Source organism: Haliotis cracherodii, unplaced genomic scaffold, assembly GCF_022045235.1.
Source record: "Haliotis cracherodii isolate W230 unplaced genomic scaffold, xgHalCrac1.p SCAF_21, whole genome shotgun sequence".
Classification (NCBI taxonomy): domain Eukaryota; kingdom Metazoa; phylum Mollusca; class Gastropoda; order Lepetellida; family Haliotidae; genus Haliotis; species Haliotis cracherodii.
In genome coordinates this window covers 10,692,284-10,710,595 of record NW_027266277.1, presented here as the reverse complement: position 1 = coordinate 10,710,595, position 18,312 = coordinate 10,692,284, and the positions used below count along the sequence as shown (strand labels likewise).

At 41.5% G+C, this 18,312-nt stretch overlaps 2 protein-coding genes across 2 annotated transcripts in view; one reads left to right on the top strand and one right to left on the bottom strand.

Annotated features, from left to right (window-relative positions):
- Positions 1-1,382: 1,382 nt before the first annotated feature.
- On the bottom strand, positions 1,383-4,648 carry LOC139470880 (signal peptidase complex subunit 1-like). Its single transcript, XM_071253201.1, has 4 exons — positions 4,537-4,648; positions 3,420-3,479; positions 2,661-2,747; positions 1,383-1,622 (listed from the first exon to the last, which is right to left on the bottom strand). Exons 1-4 carry the CDS (start codon positions 4,591-4,593, stop codon positions 1,503-1,505), a joined length of 324 nt encoding a protein of 107 aa, XP_071109302.1. The 5' UTR covers positions 4,594-4,648; the 3' UTR covers positions 1,383-1,502.
- A 265-nt stretch (positions 4,649-4,913) lies between these two features.
- Positions 4,914-18,312, top strand: part of LOC139470805 (5'-3' exoribonuclease 1-like) — a 76,546-nt gene continuing 63,147 nt past the window's right edge. Inside the window, exons 1-3 of the mRNA XM_071253095.1 lie at positions 4,914-5,118; positions 12,226-12,357; positions 13,575-13,675. Of these exons, the coding sequence (XP_071109196.1) occupies positions 5,044-5,118; positions 12,226-12,357; positions 13,575-13,675 (308 nt within the window). The 5' untranslated portion in view covers positions 4,914-5,043. The remainder of the gene's footprint in view (positions 5,119-12,225; positions 12,358-13,574; positions 13,676-18,312) is intronic.

Here is an 18,312-nt window from a genome sequence, read left to right as displayed (position 1 = left end):
ATGTAGAAGGAGGTGTCATACCTTGAGACTGAGATCAACACTTTGACCAGCCTTATAATCTAAAAAAACTAAGATTGTTCTTAAGTCTAAACTTAAGGTTTTTTTACACTTGTTCTTTTATGAATACCGCCCCTAGTGTATAACATCTCCATCGTACTGTACTCATTTGCCACCATAGTTTCATCATAGAAGTGACATCATATTCTCCATCTCTCATAACTATCTCACCACAGAGTTGCTCGAAACTACAATGGTGAATAGGTCTCTGGTATATAATTACAATATATCCTAATGGAATAGAGATTCATGGGATGCAAGAATGCACCTGGACTGAAATCAGGCACTAATAAAACCTGGTCCAGTTTTAACAATCATTGTGTTGCTACAGTCACAAGCTTAACAGAGTTGCCTCCCTTACATCAGTTACCCAGCAATACCAATTCATTTTCAGGCAACAAAGACCTGAAGTTCAACTTTTGTGTTTAGACATGGCTGGCTGATAACCAAGATGAGTAATGTAAATTCCCTCAGTGAAGTCCTAGCTGTATCCACCTCAACACCTCACTATGTAGGCTATGTCATTTATCAATCTGTTTCTTTGTTTGTTGTTTAATACCACAGCTGCACACAGCAATATTCCAGCTGTGACAGTGGACTGTAAATAAACAAATCTGGAACAGAAGATCCAGTGATTGATATTGTGATCAAACGATCCACTTCGTTGAGGTATGATGCAGTCAATTTTAACAACAAATTCATATGTAGCCAGCTGGGCTTGTTACTTTTAAAAGATACTAGCCCTTCTCCAAACTAACTGGCCCAAAACTAAATGTTGGAGGCCATGACCCAGCTCGCTCCAAAAATGTTAGAACTCCTAACCCCTTAAACATCATTTCCTGGATGCTGAGATTAAATCTTGGCTTCCATTTGCCTCATTTCGTGGTGATTTTATGAGCAAATGAAGATGTTGTTGTTGTACAGAACATTACAAAAATGGCCGCCGGTTGTGTCATTCTTCCGAGTTGATCTTTGAGCTAAACATTCACACGACCTCACCCCCCATAAATAGTTTCTCATTGAAATTACAGGATTCACGAGCAATGTCCAATTAAAAAAAATTAAACATACACAGAGAAGGGGTGAAATATTGACACGCCAGACACGCATTTAAACCAACCCCTGCTCTTAAGACCAGCATAGGTGCTTGAGACCCTTCCCTAATGGTTGTCATATTTTTGGAAGACCCTCCCTGTTGCTTGTACATTTTTTTCAAGACCCTCCCTGAAAAGACAAAATGCATAAGCACTTTATATCCTATAACAAAATGTTCATTTTTTTCATGACCCTCCCCAAACCCTGATGGCAGTCACAACAAAACAGTGTTTAACGAAACAATATTTAATGAAACATCTGCAAACCTTTCATCCACATCCAAATGAGTTAAACCGACAGAGCATACATTTACAAATATGAGGAAACAACATAATCTCGCCATGTTGAATTTACTTATTCTTCTTCTTTGATTTTTGTTGTGTGTTGGGTCCATCCCCGTCAGCCCGGGGGCGGGCCTTCTGCCACTGGAGAGGCTTGCGGCGGTACATCGGCCATGGGGGCAGGGTAAGCTGCAACAAGCAGGTGATGCATGCAACATATAAAAAACAATTTGATTACTGATTCTGATGCACCTCCCCTACCTCTTCCTCCAAATAGGTGAGTTGAGGTGAAATGGGGGTTTAACGTCACATCCAAGATTATTGCACTTATACAGTGACGTGCATGCATGTGTGTGTGTGGCGGCTTGTACTAGTCTGGACTGTTGTCGATTTATAGTACTAGCCCACCGAGATACCATGCCGCAGTTTGACATGAATACCCCGCTCAGACACAGTATAATGCGTCTGAGCCAATCAGAATCTAACATTCATGTGTAAGGTAAGGTAATAGATTGTATGACACCATGTACTTGGATAACTTTCTTAATAAAAATAACCAAAAATTCTGAAATGTCTCATTTATTTTTCAACTTTTTCCTGCCTACAGACCTGGATTTGTCAAATCTAGCTAAAAAAAATCTTCAACCATTGTTGAATTTGTCTTAAAATGGCAAAGTGAAAAAGGTAACTTTTTACATGATTACCATGATTAGCTATTGTCAAACAGGCAAGTGGACTATATTACTTTTGTTCTCGTTTGTTGTTTAATACCTCACTCAGCAATATTCTATCTTTATAAAGGGGGCCTGCAAACAATCGAGTTTGGACTAGGCAATTGAGTGATTGACATCATGAACATCGATCCACCAAATTGGGCAACTATATTAAATTGAGTGAATGATGACAGTCCGAACTAACAAAACAAGTTTGAGTTTAATGCCACTTCTGTTGAATCAGCTTGGGGCAATGTTTAGTGCAGAACTCGGCAACATTCCGGCTCTATGACGATGGCCTGTAAATAATGACCAGACAGTGCAGTGATTGATATTGTTAAAAACAAATCGTGTCCTTGGAGTACGAGGACATAGTATCAACCAAGTCACCGAGCCTGACTACCTGATCCATTTTCGACACCTCTTCCATTCCAGAATTATTGGGTGCTGGGGACCTGTTCTAACCCGGAAATCCCATAGGGAGATATACATAAGTATGACAAAGTTGACTTACAAGGCAGGACAGGGCAAACCCAGCCAGGAGGATGTACATTGTCTGTGAGAACTGCTGGCAGATGTATCCCCACACAAACCCAACAAACTGAAACAGATATAACACATCATCATCATCATCTACCTCAAATAGGCACCATTCCAAGGATATGCTCAAGGTGCTACAATGTGAACATCTGTCCAAAGTATATACTTGATACATACACCCGATTAGTAACCCAAGTTTAAAACTAACAGTATGGCGTACACAGTATTACAGTCATATCTGGATGTGGGAGGAACACCAAAAGTGATGCAGGTCGTAGACATTTATCGCTTTGGTGAAACCAACAAGCATGTGTATGGTGCCGATAAAACAAGTATCATAAGATTTTGGAGCTGAACCCAAAAATCACTGGATCTTGGCACAACTAGTGAGTGAGTGAGTAACAGTATTCTAATTATATCACAGCATGTCAGCTTAATGTGGGTGGAAAGCCCGAAGTGATGCAGGTCTCAGACGTTTACCACTTCGGTGAAACCCACGAGCACGGGTATGGTGCTGACAAACCTAGAAACATAATCAGGGCGAACCGGGATTCTAACCCACGATCATAGGTTTCTGGCATGCCCAAGGGACGCAACTCTGCACAGCGAATCGCGGCACCATAGACAACTGGGCCACCCCGCCCCCCTTGGCACAACTAAGGGATACAGCTCTGCATAATGGTTTGATGTTTCTTTGCCCCTGTTGATAATGAAATAACAGTAATTTACTTACACCAAACAGGACAATAATGATCTGGAATGTTTTCTCTGCCCGACGCTGCCCATCAAAATCCTGAAAATATATTTTTCGTGACAATATAATTCATATTTGTTAGAACGCATGTTCCAAATACCTTCCACCATTTTGTTAAGGGATGTGAAAGACCTCCTTCCTCAATTTGATCAATAAATTGCTTTAAAATCTAATTATGAGCTTTAATAATACAAAACCATACAAATCCATAAAAAGTAATTTCTCTGCTCATTTGAGCTTTATCCCACTGCCGTGGGCTGCCATATTTCATATTATTAGTAGACCTCCTCCATGGTCTAATGGACAGAGCGTCTGCCCGGAGAGCAGCAGGTCAGTGGTTCGATCCCAGGCTATGTCACACCAAAAGACTTGATAAAAAAATGGTACTTCTTGTTAACCTGCCTTGCACTCTGCATTAGGGGATAAATGATGAAATAGATAATGTGGATCCTAAAAATAAAGAAAAAAATGAAAGGTGGTCCAGCTGGTCACTTTGTTTTGCATACCTTTAACTGAGAAAAAAGGTGGAATTTTCAAACACAATGTTCAACAAATATGTTGTTCTACAAGACAATAAACTTGATTGAGAACCAGAAACAATAAAATTGAAGTGGTCCAGCTGGCTGAAAGCAAATCTGTCTCCATGTTTTGCCTACCTTTAACAAACAGAAATGGTGGAATGTATGTGTCATATAAAGGGGCAACTTGTGCAAAATATATGAAATATGTAACATTCCTGATATTTTACAACTGCCTGTCAAACTGTGTGCCAGTGAGTTTTCTCTGGCATTGGTCAAAGTCAACCACTGAAATGTTTTTACATGGATATCAGGTTATGGATATTAGTTATTCACTAATTAAGTCAGACTTATCAAAAATAAAGCATTGCTTAACAGACATCATACGAGCAGATTTGTTTATTGCAATATCTACTTATTATCTAGTGGTCACGGTGATACTGGGATAAGAGATGACGTGTTTCTCGCATCTGGGAATGGAACATATGGCATGTTCTCTCATTCGCTTCGATTTGAAATTTTCTTTGTCTTCAATTAGATTCCCAACATTAACTAAATTAGAAAACTGTGTTTCTTACCATGTACACAGGAAGTGACTTAATACTATCTGGGACCAAGCTCATGGCAAAATCCATTTTCGAAGATGTTCGTGCTCGCCGACAAAACCGGAAGTAAAAACTCTTCTGCGAGGAAGATAGCTATCTATATTCTTACATTTGTTTCACAACTTACTAGTAATGTATATTCAATAAAAATACAAATTTGATCATTTCTGCAATGGAATGTATACATCTTTACAGTTAATATATTAAATGCACACAGCTAGAGTTTGCTAATAAATAATACTTCCAACAAAGGTCATATCAAACTCATATCTTAAGTATAGTTTATTTCATTGGTAATTAGTTGTAAACATATAGTACCCACATCGATCTGCGAGACTTTGAGAGGGACGAGACTTTAGAAGAGAAAATGATAACCTTACTGTAGCATTTGTTTATATTGTTTATAAACAACTTGTGCCAACGTTTTAGTTATTTTACAGGATTTTCTAGTCTTGTTACAACAAAGATCAAGTTTGCAACATGGGTGTCCCAAAGTTTTACAGATGGATGAGCGAGCGCTATCCATGTCTCAGCGAAACTGTCAAAGAATTCCAAGTAAGCAGTTTGCAATAGGCAGGCGACGTCTGTTGTGAAAGCGTTTAGCATATTTGATAAATATAGTTCGATGGTATGATGTCATGATGTACGATTGATGCTGGGGAATGGACACTCAGATATATATTTTTATGAGGAGACATTCCTTTTATTCATAAACTTTCTTTCATTTAACAATGGGAATATTATCTGTGAGAATGGTTTAAACCAGAGGTGTTGCACAACAGAGAATCATTTTGATTGTCAGTACTCATAAGCATGATAATTATGACAATTACTCCAAAATCGAAGTTCCATTATAGAGTGGCGTAACCTCATCAGTGACATCCCTCAGGGCCACATTTTTAACAAATATGTAGTATTTGTCATTAAAGGGAAAGAACACTCCAACTTTGAAAGTATTGAAATGGAAAAGCTTTTTCGTAGTGGATTTAAAATTTGCGTATTATGGAATATAATCTTGACTGATTTGACTTGTGTTTTGTGCTCCTCCACGTAGCGACACCTATCGGAGGATAAAAAAATGAGAAGCTGTATATCATAACAAATGATATACAATCAAGAGCTGTAGTAAAACTGACAAGTGTTTTTGTTGCTGATTAATGCATGCACAACTTAAAAGGGGAAGTTATTGGTCAACAACATATTATACACAGTCAAAAAGTACATAGTATACCTTTAGAGAATTCAGGTAAACAAACAGGTGATAACAAACTTGTTTAATAAAAATGATGATTTACCATATTTTCTATTTTGCTAGGCATTTCTCTATTCGTAGAAATACAGATTACCGTGTGTATGTTCTCGTCAACTAAGCCAGAAGTAGCAATCAGCTGTAAGCACATTTTCTATACCAATCTACCAGTGATTCGATGAACAAAATAGGCCTACCCAATAATGTAAGTTGTAACTTCAAAGAATTTTGATACAGTGATAGGATGAATTGTATCTGAAACTATGATTTTATCAGAAATAATATCTTCCAATATCTGTAGTTGCAACTTTTACCATGTATATTTAAACTAATAATAACCATAAGAGAAGCACTTTTGAAATCTGATTGCTATTGCCAGATTTACGTATGGAACAATTTGATCAGTCACCGTTGCGGCCTCCTGTGTTCTTGAAACAGCAAATGAATGAAAACAACATGCGAATATCGTAATTACAACCGACAAAAGTACCGTATATGACCGCGGATCAGCCGACCCCGTAGATAAGCCGAGGTGCTAACTTGACCATTGAAATACGAGAGAAAATGATATGACCCGCAGATAAGCCGAACCAGGAAGTGAAAGGCAAAAAACACTGCGAAGTCGGACTGCAAGACGTGTGCCGGTACTCGCAGATATTATAAAATATAAGATGAAAAACGTTGTAATTATATTGAAAAAGTCATTATTATTTCTAATAAAGATTTAATAAACCAGTCATCCACTTTCATAATGTGGGAAGCTGTTTCGCTTACGTTTTTTTAATCTCATAATGATCGTTATATATGCTGCCATCAACAACGAAACTCCATTTTGTGAATCGGTGTATATAGAATTATGAACCCGTGAAAAAATATATCAGCTAGAGCGAAGACTCGCAGTTTGAATTCAGCATCGTAAGCATGGCGTTTTCGTTTCAAACTCATGATGAGATTGTCAGTCAGTAAAAATATACCAACTTTTATAACCCCCTTTACACCACTATTGTATGTTAATCCAATTGAATTAAATAATCTATCATACTATGAACACATGGAATGACCATCATTTACTCACAGGCTTCTCCAGTTTGATTTTTTCTGGTCCTCAAAATTTCGGCTCATACGCGGTATATCAAGCAGTTACCTTGGTCTAGGAATGTATCCATCAATATCCATGTAAAGGAAAAATATCCTGTACATCTGAAGCTGTTCAAAGAAACTTTTTCGATGTCTTATATTTTAATATATATGTAGTCTTTCAGGATATTTTAAGATAATAACCCGTGTTCTTCTCTCAACTGATCACTTAAGTTTGGTTCTGGTGTTTCACATAGGTGTCTAATGGTCAGCTGAGATAGCACACGTGACAACTATTTTCATGATGTCCACTTTCTTAAAAATATCCATTGAGGTTGATAACAATGAGCAATCAGTCAACGTATTATCAGCTGATCCTTTCCTTTGAACAAAGTATGTTGTTTTTACATAGGCACTTCAAGCCCAGATATGTGTATATTCCGTCTGCTTTAATAAACCTACAAATACAATCACTTTCTTTTGACAAATCCACTGTGCAAGATTACAGTAATTAATCAATCAACATACAGTGGTCCCTCGCTACAACGCTACCAATGTGGGCGTTATAGACGATAAGCCGTTTAACCGAGGCCGAGGCGGGAGAGTGCGCTCACTGGTCCCTCGCAACAACGCTACCAATAGGCTCCAAATAATTGGTGGGCATTATAGACGATGATTAAGAAAATAAACTTTGCTTGTGGTTCTCTTTTATTGCATGCATGCGCTTCTAAGATCAAAGGATGTATAGTGTGAAAAGTTAACTAGTAGAACAATCGTATTTCCGGGACTTGCCGCTGATGTTTTCAAACAGATTATTAGAACTCCATTCAGCGATAAACGGTTGATTATGCAATGAGAAGCGTTATGTGCAAATGAACAATGAACAACAATGCAATCATGGCTGTGTAAAACTCTCAGTATTAAAAGTGTACATAAACACACGTAGTTACCGAGGTAGCGCTTTATCAAAGAGCCCAATAGAGAGGGATCACTGTAGTTAACTTTTCACACTATACATCCTTTGATCTTAGAAGCGCATGCATGCAATAAAAGAGAACCACAAGTTTATTTCTTAATTAGTGGGCAATCCAATTTGAGGCGACACTGTCAACTCACATGTAGTTGCTGTCACAACACGGCGGTCATTCCCTTTGATTCGGAACAAGTAATCGTATCAAACCATTTAATCTGGCTTGAATGTGTATCTATATTTGCATGAATGTGTATGAATGCGCATAGTGCTGGTCAAAACTCTCGTTTTCCGTATTTTAAGCAACATGACCAATCAATGCCACTGAAACACTCTGTACTTGTGTAATGAATTGTGATTGGCTCTTCACTCATAGCGTCTGTTACTACCATTATCGATTGATATTTTCATGTAAGTAGACTACCGTATATCGCTGTGTATAAGGCGAGTTTTTCGTACCTAAAATGAGGGAGGGAAGGGGAGTCGTCTTATACACGGATTCGAAGATCTCACATTTTTTTCCACTGGCGATGTCAACCGGCGTCCGATAGCCAGCCCAGCATTTGGCTATAAAACTTCGCATTTTGTCCTAAATAACTGTTCCAATAACTATTTCTATACATAAACATGATTTGCATATCTTTTCCTTGAATAAAGTTTAATAATTTCTGCAAATAAAGTTGAAATGACCCTCGCCTCGATCCAGATTGTCAAATCAGCTGACACGGTAAAAAAATCAACATCCGTGAGTAGAGAGCCGGAAGTACCGGTAATCATTTGCATATTGCACATGTGACCTAACATGTGATAACCGGTGAAGCTGAAACCAATTCCCGCTGTTTTTACAGTTGTATTAAGATAAACAAGAAATAGTTATTGCATATATAAGGTTTGTGTGCGCACTTGTGATGTGCTTCATTCCAGGTCGCCTTATACACAGAGTATAGGATTTGGGGTTGATTTTGGAGGCGTGTACAGGGGGGTCGTCTTATACGTGGGGTCGCCTTATACACAGCGATATACGGTACATTCACATTGAATGTGACAGTTAAGGCTTGAAAATAATAACAAACGGCGAAAACATAATGGATATATATTTTTACACTATGAATGGTAAACAACTTGTATCATTGCAATGTGCGAGACAAGGTGAAAATCGTGAGATTTGCCGAGTGCGCTCCCCCGCCTCGGCCTCGGTTAAACGGCTCATCGTCTATAATGCCCACCAATTATTTGGACCCCATTGGTAGCGTTGTTGCGAGGGACCACTGAGCGCACTCCCCCGCCTCGGTTAAACGGCTCATCGTCTGTAACGCCCACCAATTATTTGGACCCCATTGTTAGCGTTGTAGCGAGGAACCACTGTATTTAAGTTAAATATTTAAAAACACTATTCATCTGGTCCCTGCAAACTGGTGTCGGGTCGGTTCGAGAGCTTTATAGGAATAAAAAATACCACAATACTTCCACACGAATATGTGATGGCAAATGATCATTATGTAACTGTCATCGTGGAGTTTGGCAAGGTTGACGGAATGCCTGTTTATAATTTCAAAATAAGTTGCTGATTTGCTAATAGACTACGCAGGGTTACTTCACAATATTTTGAGGATACGCACAAGTTTTAATTTTGTAGCTTATCTGTAATGTTCGTTGCGAATTTGATACGCTTGGATTTTATTTTACTGCGTATTTCTGCATTTCTGATACGCAGCTTATCTGGAGCTCTGTCAATATTTATAAAGAAAATATTTAATTGTCAACATGATCAATGCTGGCAACTTTCACTAAGTGGCTGTTTTTGACAATTTAAAATCTTGACTTCATATCCAGGTGAGCTACATTGCCGTGTCATTATTTTTATTAATCAATAGTGTGCAGATATTGAATTATGAACAGGAGAATGTTAACAGATCAGCATGATAAGAATTAATATTTATATAGATTAATGATAAAATTTGTCAACTGATTCAGCATGATCAGGATCAATCAGCCATTCTGAATAATTTCTCGGAAAGAGGACTTCGTGAACATGATGAATGTGATGTTTTACACAAAATAGATACTTTTTTGTACCACTAGAACTAATAAAAGGTGACAGCTTGCTGATTCACATGATGGTTAATTCAAAATTTATAAATATTATGCCATGTGTATATTTTGCTGATATCATATTTATCTGAGAAAATGACTTCCCATAAAAATGTATGCAGTAATGATAATTGTGCCAAGTGAGAGTGTGATACCACTTTTAATGTTTTATCTTTGAATATTACTCCCCTGAAAAATAATAGATGCAGTTAAAATTGAATTATGAGTGTTTTTAATGAATTGATAGAACAGTATTGAAATATGAAGGTCAAATGCGAGCATGGTGAGAGTGTATTGTTTTTCGCTTCTTTCCGCAATACATCTGTATCTTGGAACTATTACCATGTTTACCCCAGCCCATGACTCGTTAATCTCCTTTCAGGCCCCTATCGGGGTTTATGAACAAAATAGTTTCCAAATAGCTCCTTCTGGTAAGAATTGACTAACATTATAGTCTGAGAGCTCCAGATAAGCTGTAGAACACAGATATAATAAACACGGATAGAGCGAACAGATGGATACAACAAACTGTTAAAAAGTCCCTGATTTATCTCTTATATACTTTTATGTAGAATTAACATACGTAACGAACTCTCTACAGCGAAATAACGGATATCGCGAACTGATATCTGATCCCTGACAAGCCCTAATACCACTAATAAGGGACGTGTAAACTGAGAAGTGATCACTGCTATTACCTGTCAATGCTGCAATTATGTGGATTGTGTTTTGTTTGATCCAAGATGGCGGACGTTTCCGAGCAAAAACGTGTAAAAGGAACAACGTATATAACAAAACTGATTTCTCCGGTCCCTTGTAGTTTGTAATATCCATGTTCTCCTGAATATATGCTTATAAACCTCCAGTGACGTCATCCTATTGTCCTCTGGTCAGGTTAAATCTCATTAACAGGGACGCTGTAATGTCCCTGGGATATTCAAGTCATATTTGCTATATAATGTGTTATAATATCTGATGGATTTTATATAATGTCCCGGGTATTTTATTTATACAACTTCGTTTCAGATTGTAACATGTAATGAAATGTAAAATCAAATGACAAATATTTTCTTTATATTCCCGAGGATCGAACACGCAACCTTTGTATCTGTAGCCCAATGAGTGGCGCTGATAAATCACAATGTTTTTAGGATGTCCTTTTCAAGATCCGTATGCCAGCAACATATTTTACGCCCGTTTCCTAATGTTCATGGAAAGTATGTTCGAAACATACAAATGTTGATAAATGTTGTTTTAAGTGTCTTTTTTTTTTGTTTTGTTAGTGATATTTAAAACCCTTTCCCTCGGAAAATCCCTCGGGATGCAGGTTTTAAATATAACAACCCTCGGACGTGTTTTATCCTATACGTAAAATATCAGCTTAGAAATTGGCACTAATCCTATAGTCCTTGCCAAACTGCCCAATAATTATGGTATCATAACGACTAGTAGATATTTGCCCTTTTTAAGGATTTTGCTATATGTTATTATTATATGGACTAGTGGACTAAAGCTAAATACAGTATGTATGAAACAAAACCACCCCCACAATAATTTTGACCCTCTGCGTAATTACCCAATCTTGCCCTTTTTAGCTTGTGTACCTGTATGTCTTGTATACTGATCAGTGCATGCAAGGGAGTCAAAATATATTGAATACAAAAGAAAACTAGGGACAATTAGTTTAATGTCTTAGAGAAATCTTGAACATGGTTAACACACCACTTCCAAGATATCTGGTGAATTTCCAATATCTTGTCATGGATTGATGCCACAACATTTCAATATATATGAAAATGATGTTAATCTTTCTTTTAGTTTCTGGGTAAAGGATAACCAGATTATCACTTGCCTTTTTCCATGTATTAAGTGAGTCTTGGCTAGATATATATGCTACTCGAAAGAAGTTAAAGAACACCCAATTCTTTCATTTTACTATAGCTAATCAGCATAGTAGTATAAACTAATATGAAAGAATCGGATGTTCTTTAACTTCTTTTGAGTAGTATACAATGATAAAGGTGAAGGCACCATGTGGTTCCATGCAAGATTAGAAATTAGCACATGGTGGTTGGTCGGGTAGGTAGGTAGGTGGGTAGGTAGGTAGTTGGGTGGGTAGGTGGGTAGGTAGGTAGTTGGGTGGGTAGGTAGGTAGTTGGGTGGGTAGGTAGGTAGGTGGGTAGGTAGGTAGTTGGGTAGGTAGGTAGGTAGGTAGGTAGGTATTTCCAACCATTGACAGATGTACTACAAAGACCTGATTGTTTGTGTGTTTCAGATTCCAGAGTTTGATAACCTGTACCTGGACATGAATGGCATCATACATATTTGTTCACATCCAGAAGATGACAACCCACATTTCAGAATCACAGAAGAGAAAATATTCTCTGATATTTTTCATTATATTGAGGTAAGGACTGTCCATTAGTACTTAAATACTACTTCAATATGCACATATCATCATGATAATGACATTGCAATGTATTCTAAAATATGGTAAACTTATTTGTAAATTAGGAAATATGTTATTTGGAAATATGTTATTAGGAAATATGTTATTAGGAAATATGTTTGTTAAGCATGTTAACCAAAGTAAGTATATGCCATCTATCCAAAGAGAATGCTATTTTACAAATGTCAGGTTTACATGTTGCTGCAAATTTGCTGATGCAATATAAAGCAACATTCACTTGGATAGATCTGATGTATGAAATTTTAAGACTTATCCTATCTCACACTATGCATTTCGTCTGTGGAAACGTGCTTGAACAAAGCTTTTACAGCTTCTAAGAAACAAGGAACCAGAACACATCCCAGCTTCAGCATGGTCAGTATCCAAACAAATGGGTCACGGCATATAATCCCGTGCATAGCTACCTACACAACTTGATCACATGGCTACCTCTGCCACATTCTCTTTTTCATCGCCACCCTGTGGAGGTGTAGATATTTTTTTATTAGCTGTCTCCTGGTGGTAACATCTACAACACAGTTGACATGATTGAAGTGAATAGGAACAGAACGAGATAAATTTTCATTAGTCGCAAGCTAATAGAATATTTATAGCTGTGCTGTTGATCATTTATCAATGTCCTACATGAAAACATGACGCGTATTATACCTGATGTCAGGTTGTTAAGGTGATACATTGCTTAATATGGTGTTCTACCCACTCACAAGTTCTTGTCTTTATGACATGCGACAGTGTTGTAACTACTGTTTTTGTCACTGTTAGGCTAGGGGATCTGCGCCCCGCAGTCCGACCGCATGATATTGCATCGTCTGAGATAGGATAAGTTAAACTTTTTATGAATTGTATATTTATAATACTTATCCTATCTCACACGCTATATGCCCACCTGGCCATCCCATCACAGCTCCTCTAGCCTGTCAGCTCTAAGAGGGAGAGTGATATGGCAGAGATAGTCATGTGATCAGGTCCGTGTTCGGGTTAATTGTTTTTAGAAGCTGGAATCTTTTGTTCAAGCATGTTTCCACATAGGATTGAAAGAAGGAGGAGTAATGCATAGCGTGAGATAGGATAAGTATTATAAATATACAATTTAATGTAAAATTTATAATTCTGTAGAAACTTCCAAACAGCCATCTGACATGATTCTTTTTCAGTTTTTGTTTCGCATCATAAAACCAAGGAAAGTTTTCTACATGGCTGTTGATGGTGTTGCTCCTAGGGCAAAGATGAACCAGCAGCGGGGGCGACGATTCAGGTAAATACGGAACATGCACACATATCATGCATGTGCAATGTACACAGGTCTCAAGCCATGCATTAACCTAGCTTGTCCAATGCCTTTCTGCTACTGAGCACTGGGTCAGAATATGTTCTCTTGTCACATGTGGCCAGTTTTTCTCTCCCTAAATTTATTTATGTTCATAAACCACATGAAGTTCCCCCCCCCTGGATGAGGTGTGGACTATTTAGATTAGCCAATGGTGTCTCCCCTGCATTCCCAGTAAACCTGTACTATTCTTATGACATGTCTGCTGTGACAATTGTGCTGCCACATCAGCAAGAATGTATGGCTATTACTTTGAACATGGAGGCACAGGTGGCCAAGTTTTAGGGAACAAGATTCTCTTTCTGATTAGATCCTCCTTGGGGCACTTATTGCATTTTCCAGGCTACAGAAAATCTACATGACATGTTGTAACTATTTTGTTCCTAATAAAATATTACCGCACTAAAAAAACAACGTTTTTTTGTGTATGATGTACGACCACCCAAACAGGGCCTCTCCCTATTTTGGCGCCATGTAAATTCGGCGTCCATGGGTACGTGGCACGTCCATTCAATTGTAATGACCGCCGCTTGGTAGTCATCATTGTTTTTTGATACTCTAACTCATGATCGTTTATAAAAACGACATGGTTGTTCATTATCATTGCAATGTAAACTTCGTATTTCCTATTATAACCTGAAGTTCTAAATTATAAGAGACCCTTAACGTCTCAATAAATTAACTCAGGCTTTCTCCGTATATCGGACGTCAGAAGCTTGTATTTTATAAAATTACTTGCTCCTTTATAATGTATATATATTATATCGTATATTACATTACGCCTTTGCACGGCACCTTAATGTTTGTTTCTGTTATATCTCTTGCACTTATACTTGAAACATACATGCACACCGGCTCAAATAAATTACGGTCTCTTACAGGCCTTCAAATTGTGTTCCGGCTGTGAAGCCAGTATCCCCACTCTGGACAATCATGACAAGTGTTTTCGCTGCCTAGCGGAACTAGGTCACGATGACCAAGCTTGCCCGGTCTGTCTCAGCTTCACCCCCAAGGCGTCCAAGAATCGCCAATGACGATCTTTTGCACTACAAGAGACTTCTCAAGGCGGGGGCAGATATAAGGGATAAGTCAGTCCCCCCCCCTTCCAAAAGTAAAGGGGGTAAGGGTAGGGGTAATAAGGGTAAAGGTCCCGCATCTTCTTCCTCGGTCTCCAGCAATAAGGAGCTTAAGAAGTCGGGGTATCAGGCTAGTAGGGTTCCCGTAGAACAGTCACCTACACCAGCACCTTCTGTTAATCTGGCGGATATTTCTGCCATCTTGAGGTCGCAGATGACATCCATGTTCGAGGAGGTCAAGTCCCAGCTCTGCGAGGAGTTACGGGTGGGGCTTCCCGAATATCGGGTGTCGGAAGCGGCCTCGGGGCCTTGTGGAATGCCCGGCGTCGGCCGTGGCAGGTCGCTTGGCCTCGGGGACGACTCGAGACCGGGCTTAGGCTCGGGATCGAGATCGCTCTCCAGCAGAGGGGTGGCGGGCGCCGTCCCGTTCACTTCCTCCTCACCTGTTTTCCAGGCGGAGCTGGAGGCCAAGGCTTCGACCTGTGGTTCCGTGCCCAGTGGTCAGGTGGGTTCTTTCGAACCCCAAGCACCCCGGGACCAGGATTCGGCTTCGGGCCGGGGACAGCCTTCGAGTGTTCGCTCCCGATACCGTCTACTTCCTCCCGGGTTGAGGAGTCGGAGTTAACCTTCGGCTCGGAGACTAGGGATGAGGAGTCGATTGAGGAGGGAGAGGAAGGCTCGGAGACCCCTGCAGGGTTTTCCTTCGCTTCGTCTCTGTGACTCGTACGGGACAAAATTGTCCAGGTACTGCCGCAGGTGGCTGCCCACGCTCCCGAGTCGGTCTCGTCTGAGTTTCGCCTTCCGGGGGACGCGTTTGCGCCTTGCAAGCCGCCCCAGGTGCGACTCCGTATTCTGTCATCGTTGGCGCACGAGGTCATCGATCCTCTGTTGTCGGGTAACCGAAAAAAGTTCGACCTCCCCTCCCCTATGGCAGAGGACCGGGATTTCGAGGTGCGTTTGGACCTCGGTGACCCCCATTTTGGCTTAGGCCAAGCAGGGCCGGCGATTGCCTCCCTTCCCAATCTGTGGCACCGAGCTGAAGGCGGCTTACGTCTGCTTCGAGGAGCAGTTCCGTAATGCCGGCCAACAGCTTCGGATTACGGCCCACTCAGCATACCTTTCTGCGGTGAAGAGGGAGCCGGTGGGAGAGGGCGACTCATCTGAGTTAGCCAGGCAACTCACTGACGTCCACAGTCATTTGGAGAGGGACGCTATACGTAGTTGTGCCTCCCAAATGATGTGCGCAATCATGGGCATGCGCAGGCTATGGATGTCTGTATCTAAGTATTCAGCATCCACACGCCAAGAGCTACTGGCGCTCCCCTTTCCGATGGGTTCTACCCTTTTCCCGGGGGCGCAGCAGGTAGTTCGGGAGGCCGCGGAGCTCTACGCCTCCATCAAGGATTCAAAAGCCTTGTTGGAAGTGCCTAGTAAGCCCCGCAAACAGCCATCCCCACTTGACTCCTCCCATGTCGAGACGCCGGCTCGGCAACCCAAGCCTTCCTGGAAGCAGCCGCTTCCATCAGGCAGGGGCTCGGGGAGGGGCAAGAAAGGCAAAGGCTGGGCCGAGGTGCGGGTAAATCCCAGCAGCCTTTTCGAGGTGAAGGGAACCCACAGGGTTCCCAGTAACCGTCGGGGCGCCCCTGGTGAACCCACAAAGACCAGTCGCAGAACTGTCTACTGTCTGGATTCACTCCCTCAAGCCAGCAGTCCCCGTAGCCGGCCGCCTTACTCTATTCCTGTTGGAATTGGAGAAGGTAACATCCAACCCCTGGGTCCTGTCCACACTCAGGGCCACTTGCCTCAATGGAGACTTCCTCCGCCACCCTTCTCCGGGATAAGGCACACCCCAGTGCCCGCTACCCGAGAGAAGGCAGAAATACTAAGGGCCAAGGTCGTAGCACTTCTACAGAAGGCAGCTATAGAACCAGTACCCTTGGGACAGGGAAACGAGGGTTATTACTTGACGTATTTCCTTGTCACCAAAAAAGAACTTAAGAAGGCTAAACAAATTAATAGAGGTACCGTCCTTCAAGATGGAGACACTGCGCGCAGTGATCTCCGCTGTAGAGACAGGGGAATGGCTGACGTCAATAGACCTCAAAGACGCCTACCTCCACGTACCCATACACCCCGAATTCAAGAAATACCTAAGGTTTTCTTTCGACTGGGGGTGTTATCAGTTTCGGGTTCTACTCTTCGGGATCTCTACGGCCCCAGAGGTGTTCACCAAGCTGATGTTGATTCCTGCCCAAGTGGCCAGATCGAAAGGTCGGTTATGTCACCCGTACCTCGACGACTGCTTACTACGTGCACTATCTCACCACATGAGCCAGATGGCTACACAAGAGGTGTTAGACATTCTAATTACGCTCGGGTGGATAGTCAATTTAAAGAAGTCGGATCTGACCCCAGCTCAGAATCTGACTTTCTTGGGGGCGAATTTCAACACAGAGAGAGGGATTGCCAAGGTCAGGAGCGTAACCTTACAGTTCCTTACCTCCAACAGGCACACTGCTCGTACTTGGCTCCAGTTGCTAGGCAACATGGCGGCGACAGTAGATGGGGTTTGGCGAGCGCGCTTAAGAATGCGACCCATTCAACAAGCGTTCGCCAGCTATGGGCGAACTCGGAGGACCCCAACATGGCTCATTACACACCTTCAGTGGTGGACCGAGGACGGGAATCTGTCCCGGGGGCTCCCCCTCGACACTCCCGTTCCGTCTCTCACAGTTCAAACAGACGCGTCACTTTCCGGCTGGGGAGGCGTTCTGAACGATCACACCGCATCGGGACTGTGGTCCCAGCAAGAGATCTCACTGCACATCAATGTCCTCGAACTGAGAGCGGTCAGGTTGGTGTTCCAACGCTTCCAGGATATGCTTCGGAGCCATGTGGTTCGTCTAGATATGGACAACCAAATGGCGATGACTTACATCCGGAAGCAGGGGGGAACGGTGTCTACGTCACTCCTCAAAGAGACGTGGCAGTTCCTCCTGTGGTGCGATACCCACGACATCAGGGTGATACCTGTTTATCTCCCGGGGGTAGTCAACGTCAGCTCTGTCTCGCCGGATCCTCGCTCCTCACGATTGGAGGCTCGACCTGGGGAGTTATTGCCTCCAGAAGAGCGGTATTCCTGCATGAGTTGCAGACACAATACTGGCTTCGCGGTGGGATTCGACAAACGTTCAGTATGAGGATAGATGGGCCTGCTATGCGCGATGGTGTGTCGATAGGGGGGTTGCAGATCCCTTTTCTGCAGATCTAGTAGCTGTCCTGGAGATCCTCCAGTAGCGACTAGACGACGGCTTGGCCGCATCGACAGTAAGGGGGTGCTCCATGGCTATTGCAGCTTTTCACATACCTATCGACGGGGCACTTCTGGGTGCGCACCCTTTAATGCAGCGTTTTCTAGCAGGTGTGGACAGGTCCGGTCCTTCCTTTCGGGATCTGTCGTCTCTCTCCCTTCAGCTGTTGAGCTGGAAG

Coding starts and splice junctions, on each gene's coding strand:
- LOC139470880 (XM_071253201.1), bottom strand. CDS start 4,593: ATGGATTTTGCCATGAGCTTGGTCCCAGATAGTATTAAGTCACTTCCT. Junction 3,480..4,536: donor AGTCACTTCCTGTGTACATG/GTAAGAAACACA, acceptor ATATATTTTCAG/GATTTTGATGGGCAGCGTCG. Junction 1,623..2,660: donor GGTTTGCCCTGTCCTGCCTT/GTAAGTCAACTT, acceptor TGCTTGTTGCAG/CTTACCCTGCCCCCATGGCC.